We start from the raw sequence: 18,489 nt of genomic DNA on the forward strand, positions 1-18,489 counted from the left end.
GAGGCTACGCAACTGGAACCCCAGTCCTCCAAGGGCATCCTGCCGGGACAGCTGGGCCATCTGGAGGCAGAGAGCCAACAGCAGGTGCATCCAGGAGGCAGCCTCTGGCCCCCAGTGGTAAAAGAGCAGCCGGAGTTGCCAGCCAGGCGTACAGACTCAGATGGGATGAGGTATCTCGGGGCACTGGCATTTCCTAGCACACTCGCATCACTGATGATATCATAAGTAATAAAGGCTCTGACCACAGATATAGTTCATCGACTCAACTTCTTACAGCCCCCCTGGGGTCTCACTGGAGACCCCTGTAAGAAATCAGCCCTTGGCTCTAAGGCATCTGTTTACAGGTAGAATCTGGGCAGGTTTTAAAACTCAAGTATTTGGACACTGTGGAAAGCCACAAGCTTACTAGAGTGACTGTTTCAGTTCCAACGAATTCACACATTAATATAATGCGGTGATGATAAATAAAATCACATCTAAGGCTTTAAATGAATCGTTGAGATTATTTAACTTTATTTTTTTAAGTATGAAAACTGCAAAACATAGTATTTATGTAAACACCTAAGGACTGTTCAAGTGGGTACAGCATCTTCATACAATTTGAAAGACGACCAACTTTAAGTAAGAATCTGATGACATCTAAGGAATAACATAGGTGAAGCTATTCTATAAATAGCTGCAGTCATGTCTAAAGTACATTTGGTTTTCTAGCAAGAAAAGGTACATTATTGCCCCTGGTGAACATTTTCTTCACATTTATAAGTGGCTAATGGTGACAGTACCAATTCTCATAGCTTATAAACCTTATATTTGTTATACAATGTAATAACATGTTATAAATTTATAATGAAATAATAGTGTTGAACATGTTTCACTTGAAAGTTCTGACTTACAAAATAAAGCCCCCAAACATTAGTCTGAATTACTATATCATTCAAAGTGTAGCAGGATAAATGGCTCAGAACTAAGCAAATTAGAAATATTGCATAGGACAGAGAACTTCCCTGTATGGAAACCAATCCACAGATTGTTTCTTGTCCTCTGAAAAGTAAGTTGAGAGGTACTAGTGATGGCAAATAATCCACTTAGATTTCACAAAATAAAACATCTCACAAATAGATGGCTCATCCTACCTACCTCTGGGGGAATACAAAACGCCATTTTAAACTAAAAAAAAATTACTTGGGTGTATACTTCAGGTTAGAATATAATATAAAATACTATCTATTATAAAGAATAAACACATAAAATAAAATTATCTCTTAAAACTTTAGACAGAGGTATCTTTATAAAGAGGTGCAAGCAATGAAAGTGTAGTTAAATGTCCAAACTTAGCCAAAATATGAAAGTTTCAGTAGAATAGTGTTTAGGGAAAAAAAGTAGTCAGACTTTATTAAAACCACCCTTGTAGTATATTTCTTGCATAAAATAACCATTCTATCTATCCTATAGTTTATCTAAAAACTGTTAAGAGCACTTCATAAAAGTTTATAAGCTTATTTTTTCTCTAAATCTGAATAAAACATGTACAGAAATAATAGCAGAAAGGAAAATAACTTATATGGCTATTCTCTTTCTGGAAACTGGTAGAACACTGCAGCATCAGACAGACAAAATACTTCAGAAAGAGATATCTATGGGTACACCTTTAAATTCTCTTCTGAGGAAAAATTCCCATAGATTTAATCATAGAAGTTGTCATCCCCTGATAATACCTCTCTTAGCTGTTTTAGTTCTCTGTATAAAGATGAACCAGAATCAAAGGGGTTTATTTTCCATTTCTTGCATGAAATACATTTGTAAACAATATAATAAGAGTAATTTTTAAAGACCTATAAAGAATGAATTTCCTATTGGACTATTCTAATACTATCTAGCAGTTAAATGGTTTTGAAAGAAGTAGACTGGACTATATAACATAGCTCTACAATTCTAGCTATATTTGAGAGATGCTTTGTAAAAAACAAAAATGACTCAAGGGCAGAAAAATGACTCTACACTAAGAAGGCATTGGTATCTCTGGAAGTTGGCCCAATCTAAATTTGCACAAGGATTTTTTTTTTTAATTTTCAAAGCATTTTCCTTGTTTAAGTCGTTCAATGTAGTGGCATAGCTTCATGGCCGTTCCCAGCTTCAGCCCCATGTACTTCAGCATTATTTCGTTCGTGAGTAGGAGCAGGGCCTTCCCATCAATTTCCTGTGGAGAGAAGAAACTTAACAATAATTAGTAATGCTTCCATATTTTCATCAGAGCAGTTAGTTCTTTATGAGAACATGTATAGCAAACTAGAGAACAGTTCATTGCAGATGTATATTTTCTGAATATGCATCTGCTTTATGAAAACTATTAAACATATAACTTGTACACTGAAGCACCACTTGGTAATGTATAAACTCACTTCAAGTTCTAAGAAAAAGGAAATTTAACCTAATATCTTAAAAAATAAACTGTGTCAAACTTAACTTTAAATACATATTGTATGTTGAATAAAATATTAGACATCCATGACAAAATAGTAAAGACTATGAATAGCAAAAATGAATTTCAGATGGCCATTAACTTTCTGAGAAGGGCTGGGAAGATGAGTATGTCAACATCAGTGCCAACTATAAATGTCTATACAATGTTGTCTTTACGATGAATGTGAATTAGTTGTCTGAAGCTAACTAGATGCTAAAACTAATCACCAACTTTCTTACTATACTGAAAGATATGTGGCTACTAATTTTATTTGTTAGGATATACTGTGAAAATATTTCTTCACAGTCATAAAGCATCCTTTTAAAATTCCTTATCTTAATTGATCAACTTAAGCTGCTGAAGCACATGATTTGGTTTTATATGTTCCAGTTTAAAAACAAAATCTCACTCATTTAACACTATCTGAAAAGATCTGAAATCCCTTCTAGTACGACCTTATCTGAAAAGACCTGAAACCCCTTTTAGTACGATCTTTGTTTGGCACCTTCTATATTTTTTCTACTAAGCAAAACTTGAAATTAAAGAAACTGGATCTTATAAAACTTTGGCCTAGGATATTACTTTGTAAATGATCTGGTAATAGCAAGAGGATATTAGCATCACAAATCATCAATAGTGAGGCAAATAGAATCAGTTGTTGAATCACTGGTTATATAAAAAGAAGGCTACTCTATTATAGCTTGTGGTTAACCCCTCTTCCTCGTGGTCCTGGTGCCCAGCTGGGAGCAGATGGGGGAGGATCATTGTATCTGTCCTTACAAAGGGGAGGTACACCTGAGTGGCCATGCTGACTCATCATGTCTTGAGAAGTTGAGGCAGTTTGTAGTTTAGGCACTTTGATACCCATTTAAAGAACAGACTATTAGCCTACCATTTAAGGCTAACCTTGGGCAAAATAACCTTTCTGACATACGGAAAAATCAGTTGATAGGGTTCACCCACTATTTACACAGTATCCAGCTGAAAGGCCTGCACAGAGGTCATTCAAAGACATTATAGCAAGAAAACAGGATCAAAAGATACATTACATGGCTTCTGAAGAGGTCGACAAGAGGGCATAATGTCTGAGGATCCGTTTGCTTCAGAAATAGGACCACCGCTTCCACTGACCATGTTGCAGGGTGCCTAATGAAGTCTGACTCGTCTAAATACTGGATAGTTTTAATTGGCGAGCTTGGAACTTTGGAGAGGGGAAAAAAGAAAAAAAGATAAATCACACTTGACCTGATTATTATCCTGAAAGAAGAGACGTTAGGAAGGGAGGAATGGTGTCTTTGTTGAAACCTTCTGTGACGTTCCTAGCAAGGAGTCAAGACTCCAACTGTAAAATCTAGTGAAAGTCTATATAAAGATGATGTGAGGATGCCTATACAAAAGCGTCCCATCTGACCTTCCCTAGATAGCAAAAACAGGTTCAGAAGTTACCTTAAAGTTTCAAAGATCACAACACAGATTAAGCAAATCAAGTCTTCTTTGGCCACAGGCAAATATGGCAAAAGATCTGTCACTTGGGTAAAATTAGGTTAATCTAGCCTAACGTATGACTCTCTTACTGCAAGTATTTCAAGGAATTTCTCTCTTAATCTCTCTCTTGGTCTATCTAGATTAGGTTGATTTTACTAGCTAAATATAATGGAAATTCCCCAAATTTACAGTTTTACAATTGCTTTAATTTGTTTCTTTTAATAAACGAATCTCAGTAACAACCCCATTATCTTTAAGAACCAAATTAGTCCTTTTATCAAATCTTCACCATGTATTCAATAAGGTTATTTTTAGTATCACTTTACTCTTTAGATCCCTGTCTCTGATGGCCTAAGTGCTAATGTGCATTTTGAAGAAGACAAGATTGCTTTCTGCTAAACTAGGCCAGAAGTAACTTTAACATTTTACTTAATTCCTCTTTCATGTTTAATTACATAGTAATAGAGATTTTGGTCAAAGGTTTTTATGTTAAAAAAAGAAATAACTGAGATATGAGACAATTTAAGTGCTCATACTTCAGAAAGTTTTAGCTACGCTCTATACTAAGCTGTGCTGAAATTTCTTTGTGTACTGCTAAGTATTCTTTTACTCACCCAGAGTGTTAGATTCCCTAAAATTAGTGTGTGATGACTAAAGTGGGTTTCATAATTAGTTGGGAAAATTTGTTTCTCCAACCAAGACCATCAACACAATTTGATCTTTGTGTGTGTGTGCGAATTAGCCAAAAGTATACCCTTTCTTCCCTATCATCTGGGCTCTTGCCCTCTCAGGAGTGTTTTTTATTTATCTAGGGAAAGAGTAAAGAAAAAATAGAAGATTTAAAAAATCACAATGAGGCAGAGCTCTAGAAGTGCTACTCACCAGCTCTGTGACCTTGAGGACAGGGTAATAAATGTGCCAACACCATGGTGTCATTATAAGTGGGGAAGAAGGGTGGGTGTCAGTTGATTGGCACAGTGCCTTGCACATAATAGACACTCAATAAATGTTAGTCATCATTCTGAATATAACCTAAAACCAGCCCTCAAAATAGGAAATGAGCAGCTTCTACTAGTTTGCATCAAGGATGTTGATACATGCAGGTCAAATACTGCTACTCGTAGATATGGCATTTCAAACTCACCAAAACCAGAACGGAGGCCGAGAGATGATCCAATGTGCCTATTCTCCATCAAAGCTGAGTAACCCATCATCTCAGGGGCATGTACTGAACTGGACTCTCCCTAGGCCAGCATACCTGAAAGTGGTGCTGCAGAAGGGCTGTTAGGCGAGTAGTTGCTGTTAGCCCTAGGGCTGCCAATGTAGGGCCCCCAAGAGCTAGGCATTACACCATCAGATGCATAATGCGGTTGATTATCATGCTCAGGGTAGTCTGAGGGACGCACTGTGTCCTCCTCCGGTTCAGCTCGCTGGTATTCTTCTTCCATGATAACGGATGGTGCTGGATTGCTGCTCCAGGAATTATTCTCCCGCACTGACGCCAGTGAAGTGGGACTATAACTTTGAGGGTAGGAGTATGTCTCGTAAGCCTGACTTTCCTTCATTTTCTGGAGTTTACGCTTTTTAGCAAGCAGGTAAGAATACTTTTTGCATGTACATCCACATCCAAAGCCAAATGGCTTCTGAAATCGCACAAACGCAGCATAAACCAACAGTGAGTAAAAAAGCAATAAAATGAGTAGTAAATACACTAATACTTATTTTCCACGCAACACTGCTTTACATTATTAAAAATAAATGCTCCCTGTTGAGTATATAATTAATTCTTCTTCAATTCTACATTTTAATTGTATTTTACACATGATAGTTACAAACATAAAAATACGCAGTGTCATAAGTTATCAAACCTAAACTTCAGCATTCTCCCAACAGAGTCTAGTCTCCATCTACTGCTACAAGTATAGACATGCCTTGCTAATCTCACACAGTTACTGGTATTCTCTCACTTCTAGCTGATTGGCATCTTTACAAACAAGACGTTTATTATAGTTGTAAAAATATTTTTTATAACACTTACATGATTTGTCCGCACTGCTTTTGCATTGAAACGTTGGATTTTTGAAACCTTTCTACGAATGATATCAATCTTCTTATCCAGGTTTTGGATAGCATCATACACAACCTATTATAATACAATGTAGTTATATAATAGGTATACAGTGTATAATATAATGTAGTTTCTATTTCAAAGAAAAGTAACATGAAAATACCATTAAGTCAAATGTTAACTGCTAGACACAGCAAAAGTTCTCAAGCCATCAGAAATGTCTTGCTTCTATTAAAGCCTGGCTGTAGGTGACACAGAGCCAATAGGCTGAGTTCAGGAGCCCCAGTGTCTCTTCCCCTGCTCTACCCCATGTAGGCACTGAGGCAGCTCTAATGGTGGCGAATGAACGTGCCACAATGCCTCTACACTAGCACACTGATGATGGAGACACTGCACATCAAGGAAGGTGCTATTTTAGGAAAGAAATGCTCAAATCTGCTAAAAGAACAAAGACTCACTTTATAATGTTCATATGCAACATATATGTTCATATATCTACAAATGTGAAGTCTATATTATAGACAGCAAGTGTTCCACTCCAGAAAGAACATTGAACCAAATATAACAGATGTGACTTTCGGCTTCAAAGTACTTTTAAATCCTGCGGTCAGCAATTAACCTTACAAAACCATGGAGTACACATGAGATTTATATGCCAATCAAGCACAGAGGAGACTGATAAAAATCTGAGAATTCTTGAAATATGCAGAAACTTTGCGTAAAGAAAAATACACTTAACAAAAGGCCAGAAACATTTCCTCATTAATTCATTCATTTATTCAACTAAACCTTTATTGACAGCCTACCACCTGGCAGAACTACTTTGCTAGGTGTTGAGAACATGGACTGAAAAAAGGCTCCTGATCAGGTGTAATCCCAGCACTTTGGGAGGCTGAGGCAGGTGGATCGCTTGAGCTCAAGAGTTAGAGACCAGCCTAGGCAACATGGCGAAACCCCCGTCTCTACCAAAAATACAAAAAATTAGCCAAGTGTGGCAGTGCATGCCTGTAGTCCCTGATACTAGGAAGGCTGAGGTGGGAGAATCACCTGAGCCTGGGAAGTTGAGGCTGCAGTGAGCCATGACTGTGCCACTGCACTCTAGCCAGGACAATGGAGTGAGACCCCATCCTATTTAAAAAAAAAAAAAAAAAAAAAGCTCCTCTCCTAGAGGAACTGCCATCTCAGCTGGGGGAGAGACAAGTAAAAAGAGGATTCCAACAGACAAAGTGACTAATAGCCTGGAACAGTGGTTTGCAAAGTGTGGTCCCCGGAACGGTGGCATCAACATCCCCTGCAAGCTCATTAGAAATGCCAAATTCCAAGCTGTACCCCAGACCTATGGAACCGGGAACTCTGGGAGTAGGGGCAGTGGTCTATGTCTTCACAAGCCCCCGGGTGATTCTGATGTCGCTGGTGAGAACCACTGGGCTGCGACACTGAGGTAAACAGTGCAGGCTCTAGGGGAACATGATTGGGGTCAAATACTAGAGTCCAGCCATTTACTGGCTGTGTGACCCCGGGCAGGTTACTTAACCTCTCTGTGCTTCAATGTCCTCATGTAGGGAATCGGGATGAAAATCTCTCTCAGGGTTCTCTTGAGGATGAGAACCTTGCTGTAGTATTAGGTTAATGCTAACAGAAACAACACTACACTATGCCCAGTTCAACAGTGCTCAGTGTTATTAGTTACTAGTGTTACTAGTGTTGTTATCAGCACCGTGACACAGGCAGGAACAGGAGGCTAAGTGTGCAGAGAAGAGCGGGCCTAACCCAGGCTGGCAGTCATAGAGAACTTTTCAGACGAGGCGAGGTCTGAGGTGAGAATTAAAACATGAGAAGGTGCTCACCAGGTGAGGATGCATGTAAGGGCTTATAGGGCAGAAGGAACAGCAGGTTCAAAAATAGCCACAGAGAAAAACAGGAAGCCAGGTGTGGAGACAGCAAGTATCAATGACGTTCCAGGAATGGGGCTGTCATGGTAAGGAGAGAGTGAGGATGACAGGAAAGGAGGGATGGGAGGCAAGAAAAGTGGCTTCTCCAAGCTGTGGGAGAACCTGTAGAGGGGAAGGAGGGAACGGGAATGACGCCAGAGGAGAGAGAGAGATGCCCGACGGGGGGGGGCAGCTCTGAGTTCGGGGAGGGGACCAGATGCAGAAAGCAGTGAGGGTGTCAACCCTGGCCACTAAAATGGTCGTGAAGGGGTCAGAAGGGTGAGGATGGGGGCAGTTGGTTGACTATGGGGACAGATATGAGGACTTGGAAGGGAGGACTGCCCCAGGTGCTCCACTGTCTCCAGGAGTGAAGAGGCAGGACTACGGGACTGAGGTAGGCAGGGGACGGCCAGCGGAGGGCGTCCTCCTCTGCTCCCAGCATAAGCAGGAGGGAGGTGGACTCAAGAGGGAACTGGGATGAAAGAACAAGGCAGGCTGCAGCGACACCCCTGTGATCTAGAATGGATAGGTGAAGAAAGAGCCAGTCCCTTGGGAGGAATGGAGAAGGGCCCTTGGGGCCATTTCAGGCTGACCATGGCCCTGGGCACCTCCCCCAACAGACGCTACCTCCCACCTCAGCGTGCAGGCTTGCTGAAGGGGACTCTAACCTAGCAGTGCAGGGAGAGGCAGGCTGAGGAGAACCCGCTCCCTCCCTCCCCAGCTAGCCTCTGCACCCACTTCCCCACAAGACTCTGTGTGTCCCTTGGAAGCACTCCAGTTCTGTTCTTACCCATGATCATGATAAACATCCAAACAATTTTAGTTTCCAAAGCATGTTAGCTTATTCCATTCAAGAAACCTTATATACGGTAAGAAACATTTTTTTTTTTTTTTTTTTTTTTTGAGACGGAGTCTCGCTCTTGTTACCCAGGCTGGAGTGCAATGGCGCGATCTCGGCTCACCGCAACCTCCGCCTCCTGGGTTCAGGCAATTCTCCTGCCTCAGCCTCCTGAGTAGCTGGGATTACAGGCACGCGCCACCGTGCCCAGCTAATTTTTTTGTATTAGTAGAGACGGGGTTTCACAATGTTGACCAGGATGGTCTCGATCTTTCGACCTCGTGATCCACCCGCCTCGGCCTCCCAAAGTGCTGGGATTACAGGCTTGAGCCACCACGCCCGGCCAAGAAACTTTTTTTTAAAATAAACCTTTATTACCTCTGGGATACTCAACTCACAAAATTCCCAGTAATCACATCTCTACCAACATGGTGATTCTTACAACTCCCCTCAAAACTACCTTAGGTATGTTTCTTTATAAACCTTGATGGGCTGCCATTTTGTTTCCACTGAGATATCTTGATGTGCATTTAGGCGCATACTAAAGTTCATCCAAATCAGTCAATTTCCTTTAAGGATTTTGTAGGGGAAACTAGTTCAATACTGAGCAATCCAGATGAAAGAGACTTAACTACATTTGGTTGGTAATGAGCTTTTTAAAAAGCTACAAAATCTACATGTTGCTATTTCAAAAATGCCACCAGGAAATGCGGCTCCACCCAGAAATTGTTTTTAAAAAAATAATCACAACGGAGTGATAATCATAAATAATTTGATAGGCAAAATTTCAATTAATTGTACACTTTCCTTTTATGTGAGATAAGGAGAATTTTTGCCTAACATTTTAGAAAACTACATTGAAGAGACAGAGCTTCCATACCTGGCAATAGGTAACGACATCATAAACTGGCTCCCATTGCTCTTCAGTATTACAGGAGGCATCAGCTACATGAATCGGTTCCTGCTAGTAGTTTTAAAGTAGTTAATGCTTTATTTCTGTAACAGTCAAACTGAACACCAGGGGCGAGGGGAACTATATTTATTTATTTAAATTGTTTTTATTTATAACCAATTTTTTAATGGGTTTCAGAAGTCTTAATCTAGAGTGGAGATTTAAGAAATTCACATTAATATGAGAATGAAAACGGTAACTGGCAATTGAGGAAGGAGGCAATAAAATAATTTATTATATGGGAAGAATCCAGGTTTAGAGTTTTGTACTGAAAGTGAGTACAAAACTACTCTTAATCTTCTACTGTATAAGAAAAAGGGGAAAGTAAAATGGTTAAGTGCTCATTCTCTGATGAAAGAAAGCATTCAAATTCAGGGGAGAGATATTTTCTTGATTTTGAGTTTATGGGAACTCCATAGTATATGAGGAATTTAAATCTTTTTCTTTAAAACAGCAAGTGTTAATATATTTGGCAATTAGCAATTAACACTACTTACCTCAGTTTTTATTTCACATGCAAATTCAGGTTTTGTTTCATATGCATAAAGAACAGCGCCGTCCTCATCATAAGTAGGTATTCTTGTTATTCTTGTTTTTATCTGACGAAGATTTATAAACAAATTAAAAGGAAAGATGAAAGACAGAACTAAAAGAAAAGTTGAGGGTTTAATTTCACTTTCAAGAAGCTTTTACAAAGGGCTATTTGTGATAGCAAAGGAACTTTGCTCATTGTAAATACTATGTCTCCAAAAAGATGTGTTTGTGGAACTGTGTTCTCATTAACCAACAATACTTAAGATAACAGTTTTCACTAAGCTTAACCCTTTATACGCTTCATGGTAGAAAGACTAGTCCTTTAGCACCAGAACTACTTTAAAAGCAAGTATTTCTAACCACGAACAAAAAAATAAATGTTATATGGTTTTTGATTTCTAAATAATCCAACAGTGCCCCTCTGTGGACGAGATAGAAAACATCTGAACACCTATTTTTCTTGATAAATTAATCTCTAAAGTACCTTAAACCTTTTAAAAATAAGATAGGGTATAAATAAGTAAGTAGTGAATAACCATTACACTTCAATATAATAACTCTTCCTTCTAAGAATGAATTATGAACTGTAGGAATAATTTTAAAATAAACATACTTGGTAGCTATGTATGTTTTTGTTTGAAAATACATGATAGAAATTACAAAAAAATGTGGAATTAGGTTACAGTTTAGTATTTTTAAAAATATACTATCCTACTCTCGTATAGTGCATCATGCTTTTCAAAGTGCTTTTACATAGTTATGTCAGAGAAAAATGACTCTTGGTAGGCAGTTAACATTATCTTCAAAGATTTTTGAAAAACAGTTAGCACTGGCAGTAGTTAAGAGAATTGCCTAGACTACTTAGGTAGCATTACTATCTATGTCCTTATGTAACTAAAACAAGGTGTTTTCTGTTAAGCCAAATTACATACAGTTTAATAATCTATATACTGATTCAACTTGAAGGATTAAGAAATATAGAAGAATATAACAAAAATGTAAAAGCAGTACAACTACTTTGAAAACCTGTTCAGCAGATTCTCACAGAGTTAAATTTACATGAACTCCATAACCTAGTAATTCAACTTCTGTTTACCGAGAAGAAATTTAAGTGTGTGTTCACAAAGAAACTTGAACACAAATCGTCACAAGAGCTTTCTATATTACTGCCAAAATATATAACAAAAATTCAATTATCTATGCATTTTACTGTATAAAATTAAATTCAGAATAGACGTATAGCACAATAAAAAGAACAAAGACAGATTTTCGATTTGAATACAAACCACGGCAGTTTCACTGGAGCTGCTAGGCATCATTTTTGTGATACTGCTTAGTCACCTAAGAGTGGCAAACCTCTACTCCTGAAAAGCAATGCATAAAAAAGTTACTTCATATACTTACTACCTTAATAATATGGATATGCTCTCAGAATGCTAACTCAAATTGAATTGGACTTTGGGTTGAATTTTAAAAAGTGACAAAACCAGATTTCTTCCATGGCCAATTTAGAATAAATCTTTTAAAACTGAAGGGCTATGTTGCCCATGACTAGAAATAAGAATCAAATCAAACACACTTACAAACTGTGAGGTGACCGCTTAGTAACTTAAAGCCTGCAGAATAAATGCTGGAAACAAATGAACAAGAGAACATAAGGGCTAACTGCTTTTGTAAAGGAGCTCCAAAAGGCTCTTGACTAAGGAGAACACATTGCCTCCAAAATGTAAGCCAGGAGCCTATTCTGGATTGAGACCCCACCAGTATGTGGGCTGGGCAGACCATGAGAGATACCATCTTCTCATGCACCAGGTTTTGAATACCAGCTGAGACGACCTCTAAGGTCCATTTCAGCTTTCAAGTTAGGATTGCCTTATTACATTGCATATTAAACCTAAATAAATGGCTGTGAAAGGCAAGCCAAACAATCTAGAATTAGAAAGGTTCAGTTATGGCTCTGAATCACTTAACTATGGAAATAGAAGATATTGGCTACAACAGTATCAGAGTATATCTTGTACTAGAGATTTGCTTTGAAGGTCTGCATCCCACTTACTGGGAAGGGTATGTTAATAAAAGAACTACTTCACTTTATCCATCCTGAGCCAGAGCAGTAATGAGAGGCACAAGTAAGGGATTCAAGTTTCATCTCTTTTCCGGTTTCCCTTTCATTATATAGTAGAGATACTAATGACCATTCTATAGTGGAGATACTAATGACCATGAGCCCAAAAGAGAGAAATCAAAAGGGGATAAAGAAGATGGGAGAACTCAAGTTAGATAAATGTACACTAATGTTGCATAGAAGTATCAAGTTATAAAATACCTCTAATTGGAGCTGTAACTTCAATCAAATTTCACTTTTTAAACTATTTGAGTTTTTTGGACCATAAAACTTATACAAGCTATGAGTAATTCAATTGTGGTATAGTCATACAAAAGAACTACACGGCAATGAGAATAAACCAACTACTGCCTCACACAGGAAGGCCGAATCTCACAACCATAACCTTAAGTTTAAAAATAGCCAGACACAAAAGAGAATATAGTATATGACTCAATTGCCATTCAACTCAAAAACAGGCAAAAGTAACCTATGGTAGAAAGTCTTTCCTAATCAATACTTTTAGATTTACTGTAGTTTCTGTAATGACTTCTTAGTGTTCTATCTCGTAAATATGCCATGATTTATTAAATCAGTCCCCAATTCATAGATATTCAAGTGACTTCTAAAGTTTTGCTCTTATAAAGAACACTGCACAACAGTCTTGCACCTGTGGAAGTAGTTCTATGGGATAAATTCCTAGAAGTAGAAACAACGGATAGGTATCCACGTTTGAAAACTCTCCTCTACTTCTTCCCACTAAGGAGGGCTGTTGCGGTCAGCCAGATGTTCTAAACTAAACTGAGGTGGTATCCTCCTGGTCCTGCATGCAGTTTTAAAACCAAGACAGATAATAAATAGTACCAAATCGCTTCTTGGCATCAGATGACTAAATGACTTTTCTCCTTTGATCTACTGATGCAACATATTAATACATTTCTTAATGTTTTGGAGGTGCCCTCACCTCCAGCTGATTATAAAGAACAACATTCAATTTGTTGGTGTTTTATTTAGAAATTGTTTGCATCTCTATTTCTAAGATCTTACATTAATTAGTGGATGGCATATTTCTCCCAATTAATGAATCAGTACTGATACACTTGGTATCAAAATTGCTCTGAAAAATTAGCTGGGAAGCCTTTCATCTCTTTCTATGCTCTAAAAAAGTTTACATCACACCAGAATTTTTGTGCTCTAAAGGGTTGAATTAAACAAAAAAAAACTCTCTGGGTCCAGCTTTTAAAATGTTTTCTAAGTTCCTCCATGGATAATGATCTAATCAAATTATCCTACCTTTTCTTGAGTTGTTTTGACAAATTATTTTTATTCAGAAGGATAATCATTTCATTATAATTACAGAAATTTTAGCAAAACCACAGTTTAAAATTACTATTTCTAATTTAATTTGTACTTTCTTTTGATCCTTTGATTAGGTATTCTATCTTGCTGAATTACTGACAACCCTCTAGGGTAGGTTATATTAGTATCCGCATTTTCCTTATGAGAAAACTGAAGCAAAGACCGCTTATTAGGGGTGTCCAAGGGAGAGAATACAGTCATGGGTTCTTAGTTTCTGTTTCTGGTTGATCCAGTAAACCCCCTTCCTCATCCCTCTTTTCCACTTATCACTAGAGACAGAAGCTAAAAAGCATGGCTTCAGGCTGCTGAAAGACTAAAACAAAACAAAACAGAACGACAACAATGACAACAACAACAACAACAACAAAATAAGCCAGGTTGGACAAGCTTGATTTAAGTAATTTACCAAGGTCTTATAGCTAGTAAATGGTGCAGTCTACCACCACACTCTATGAGCTTTCCTTCATTATTAAAATCACCCGGAATACCTCTGCTGCCAATAACACAGGAAAATCCAAACTCCTACCATGGCTTGCAAGGTCCCTCCATAATCAGGACCCCGCCCACTGCACAGAGGCTACTTCTTACCACTTGCCCCTTTAGTCTAAGCCAGGGGTCCCCAGCCCCTGGAGAACTGCCTGGTACCGGTCCTTGGCCAGTTAGGAACCAGACTGCACAACAGCAGGAGCTAACAAGCATTGTCGCCTGGGCTCCACCTCCTGTCAGATGTGTTGCAGCATTAGATTCTCACAGGAGCACGAACCCTATTGTGAACTGCACGTGCAGGTTGCACTCTCCTTATGAAACAATTTCATTGCAAAACCATATCCCCCCCCGCCCCCAGCACTCCCCTGTCCTGCCATGAAACCTCATGCCAAAAATGTTGGGGACTGCTTGTTCTAAGCCTAAAATATTTACTATGTAGCCTGTTGCAGGTGAGTTTGCAGACAATGGTTACAAGCTCTTACATCCAGAGAACAGAGAACTCCCTAGTTGGATTAATTACAATGTTGTCAAAACTTGGGGGCGGACACGGGAACACCCTGTACCTGGACTCCCAACATGTTTATATCTGTGGTACATATGCAAATCAACACCAATCTTGCACTCTTGAGCTTCTTGCTCCTGTTATGCCCTCCACCCATAATACCCTGTTGTGTCTCCACCCAGAAGAACCTATTCAACTTCAAGGCTTAATTCAAGTTTCACCTCCAAAAAGCAAGAGTGCTATGCCAATGATCATCCCATGTGGATGTGACATGGCTTTCCCCGAACTACAACACTCACACTTTAATACTTCTGAGGCAACTGTCACACATATCTGGTTACATGAGAGGCAGCATCAAACAGCATTAACACCTTAGGCTTGTGGCCAGAATACCTGGCTTTGGGTCCCACCTCCCCAACATACTAGCTGTGTAAGTAAGTTGAACAACTTTTACTTAAATCCTCTGTGCTTCATTTTTGTTCTTTTATCTGTAAAATGGGAATGATAATAGCACATACCTCACGGAATTATGAGGATTAAATGAATTAATACATATCAAGTGCTTAGAGTCATGCCTGGCGAAGACAGCAAAAGCTTTTGGGTATTGACCACATCTATCCAACAGAACTATTTAACAAGGAGCACAGACAACAAGCCTGGGTCATAACATGTAATTTTCATTCACATTGCCCCTGAAATGAATTGGGTCATGTCTTTTAGGTACCAGGACATGATGCAAGGAGCTGGGCTTTACTTAGAAACACTTGAATCCAAGTCCAAATTGCCAAATTTGCCATTTTGCTTTAGGCAAATATTTCATCTCTCTGTGCCTCAAAGTTTCTAACCTGTAAAGTTGGAATAATATCTACTTCACAGGGCTATTTAGGACAAAAATGACAGTTCAACTCTCAGCATCATGCCTGGTTCATAGTAGACAAACCATAAATTTTAGTTCCTTTTCACTTCTTCCCATAAGATAAACAATTACAGCTTTACAACATTTTCTTAGAGTCCAACCATGACTAGAATGTGCAAAATTAATTTCACTTTTAAATCTCAAATCCCACAAAATGAGTTTACTTAAAATGAAACTCACTTATATTTATCAGAGAAATCTAAACTCTCCCTCCCCCCTTTTTTGAGACAGAGTCTATCACCCAGGCTGGAGTACAGTGGCAAGATCTCAGCTCACTGCAACCTCTGCCTCCCAGGTTAAAGCAATTCTCCTCCCTCAGCCTCCCGAGTAGCTAGCATAACAGGCACATGCCACCACACCCGGCTAATTCTGGTTCTTTTAGTAGAAACCAGTTTCACCATGTCGGCCAGGCTGGTCTGGAACTTCGGACCTCAAGTGATCTGCCCGCCTCAGCCTCCCAAAGTGCTGGGATTACAGGCTTGAGCCACTGTGGCCAGCCAACTCTTGATAACACCATAAATTTAAGTTCCTTTTCACTTTTTCCCACAAGATAAATCACAGCTTCACAACATTTTCTCAGAGGCCAATCATGACTAGATTGTGCAAAATTAATTAATTTCACTTTCAAATCTCCAATTCCACAAAAATGAGTTTACTTAAAAAGAAACTCATTTAGATTTACCACAGAAATCGAAGCCCTTGAAAACACCACACATTTTAGTCCCTTCTCACTTCTTCTCACAAGGTAATTTCAGCTTTACGTTTTCTCAGATCCCAACCATGACTCGATTGTGCAAAATTAATTTCACTTTAAATCCCAAATCTTGTAAAAATGAGTTTACTTAAAATGAAATTCATATTTGCCACAGAAATTCAAACTCTTGATAACACTATACACTTTAGTTCCTTTTCACTTCTTTCCACAAGATAAATCACAGCTTTACAACATTTTCTCAGAGCCCAACCATGACTAGATTGTGCAAAATTAATTTCAATTTCAAATCTCAAATTGCACAAAAATGAGTTTACTTAAAAGGAAACTCATTTATATTTACCACAGAAATCTAAGCTCTTGATAACACCACACATTTTAGTTCTTTCTCACTTCTTCCCACAAGATAAATAATTTCAAAGAGCCCAGCCATGACTTGACTGTGCAAAATTAATTTCACGTTTACGTCTCAAATCCCATAAAAATGAGTTTACTTAAAATGAACCTCATATTTACCACAGGAATCTAAATTCTTGATAACATAAGAACAAGAAGCCATTTGGTTTTCTAAGAGACTTTTAGACGTTAAAGACATTTTAAACACATCTTCAAAAGTCATAAATATTCGCTTCCAAGGCGCAAGGCTTTCACCTGCCATCAACTCATCACATGAGGCACAGCTCACAATGAGGGACCACTCGCGCGGGAACCACTTTGAGTAACACACAGCAAAACAGGGCAATTACAACAGCCAGACCGGCTCCGTTCGTTTTAAGAACAATCGCTTTCTAAATCTTCCTGCGGGACTCTCCAAGGCAGCCCTTCCACTGCCGCCAAAACCGTATCCCATCGCCCAGCACTTGCTGCAGGCGGGACAAGCGAGGCTCAAAAGGGCACCCAGCCCACGCCCCGCTTTAGAAAGCGCCGCGCTGCAAAGCTGCTCGGAAAATCGCTATCTTTTAGTCAACCTGAAGCCGGTCTGCCGCACTCGCACTCGGGGAGAGCCGGGGAGAGCCGGGGAGAGCCGGGGGAGGAGGGAGGGACGCGGTCCGCCACCAACCAAATCAGAGACTTTCCCGTCAAAGACCACGCGGCAAGGGGGCCCGGCCCTCGCGCGCCTCGACGGCTCCCCCGCTCCACAGGGACCCCGATCTCGCAGGATCTCCCGACTCCCGCCTCTGCCCCCGACACCCTACGTCTTTCTCTTCCTCCTCATCGACGTATTTACAATAAAACAGCGATGCTGCCTGGTCTGTCGCTAATGAAACGCGGTTACCATCAAAACCCCAACTCTATGTCTCAACCGCGAAAAGTCTGACAGGAAATCAACTCGGGAGTTTGTCAATTCTTTAAACTCAAAGCTCTGTTAAAGTCTGGATCCTTCCTTGCCCCCCACCTCCCTCCCTGACACGAGAACGACTGTAAATTGGTCCTATCTTCCCCGAAAGTCAGCACCAAGCATTTCACAAATTGTCAAATTTCGACAGCTCACAGGTGCGGACACTCTGGAGAGGCCGTGGGGACCACCCAAAGCATCCCCCCTCCACACCGCGGCTGAAATTTGAGGCTGCGAAGTGCAAGACTCTCTCCTCCCCGCAAAGCAAACCCTCTCTCCTCAGGAGAGCTCCGGTCCTTAAGCCAAATCGTGTACTCCCGAGACCGGAAAGCTCAAGGTGAGGAAGAAGTACGACTGGACAGACCTATTTTGGTGACAGAGCGTATCACCACGGCCTCCGGAGGTCGCGGTAAAACTGCTCGCGTGTGACCAGTGATTCCCTGACTCAGGCGCGGACCAGAATGCGCCCGCGGTGCGGAGTTTTCACACTCGCGGTTGGGGGAAGGGACTACGTGCTGACCAATCGGAGTCTTGGCGGGACTACCCGCTGACCAATCGGAGTCTTGCTTCTTGCAGGCCTCACCATTGATTGGTCAATCCGCGGGCGCTCGCCCAGCCCTTGGGTGAGGGCGGGAAATTACTACGGAGACAGCTGTGGGGCGGGGCCTCTTAACTCAGGTTTTCCTTAGCAAAGCCGGCGGTGTTGAAAAGGGCAGTTGGAACTTTCGGAGTCGGAAGCCTCTCTTGCTGCGAGTGGTTTTTGCGCCTGCGTAGGAGGCTGGCGCGCAGGCGCAACCCTTACAGT

At 40.1% G+C, this 18,489-nt stretch overlaps 1 protein-coding gene across 2 annotated transcripts; it reads right to left on the minus strand.

Moving 5' to 3' along the window:
* Positions 1-324: 324 nt before the first annotated feature.
* SCML1 (Scm polycomb group protein like 1) lies at positions 325-18,109 on the minus strand. 2 transcript variants are annotated; one of them, XM_064364488.1, is made up of 8 exons: positions 18,049-18,109; positions 11,556-11,633; positions 10,233-10,334; positions 9,664-9,747; positions 5,985-6,089; positions 5,205-5,589; positions 3,511-3,662; positions 325-2,197 (listed from the first exon to the last, which is right to left on the minus strand). In XM_064364488.1, the coding sequence occupies exons 2-8, from the start codon at positions 11,586-11,588 to the stop codon at positions 2,063-2,065; spliced, it is 996 nt and encodes a 331-aa protein (XP_064220558.1). In that variant the 5' UTR covers positions 11,589-11,633; positions 18,049-18,109; the 3' UTR covers positions 325-2,062. The 2 variants fall into 2 exon arrangements, with proteins under 2 accessions (XP_064220558.1, XP_064220559.1); XM_064364489.1 differs by lacking the exon at positions 18,049-18,109 and having other exon boundaries at positions 9,664-9,744; positions 11,556-16,989.
* Between the last annotated feature and the right edge of the window lie 380 nt (positions 18,110-18,489).

The sequence above is a fragment of the Aotus nancymaae genome, unplaced genomic scaffold (assembly GCF_030222135.1).
Source record: "Aotus nancymaae isolate 86718 unplaced genomic scaffold, 86718_ANA_hifiasm-v0.15.2.pri h1tg000058l, whole genome shotgun sequence".
Classification (NCBI taxonomy): domain Eukaryota; kingdom Metazoa; phylum Chordata; class Mammalia; order Primates; family Aotidae; genus Aotus; species Aotus nancymaae.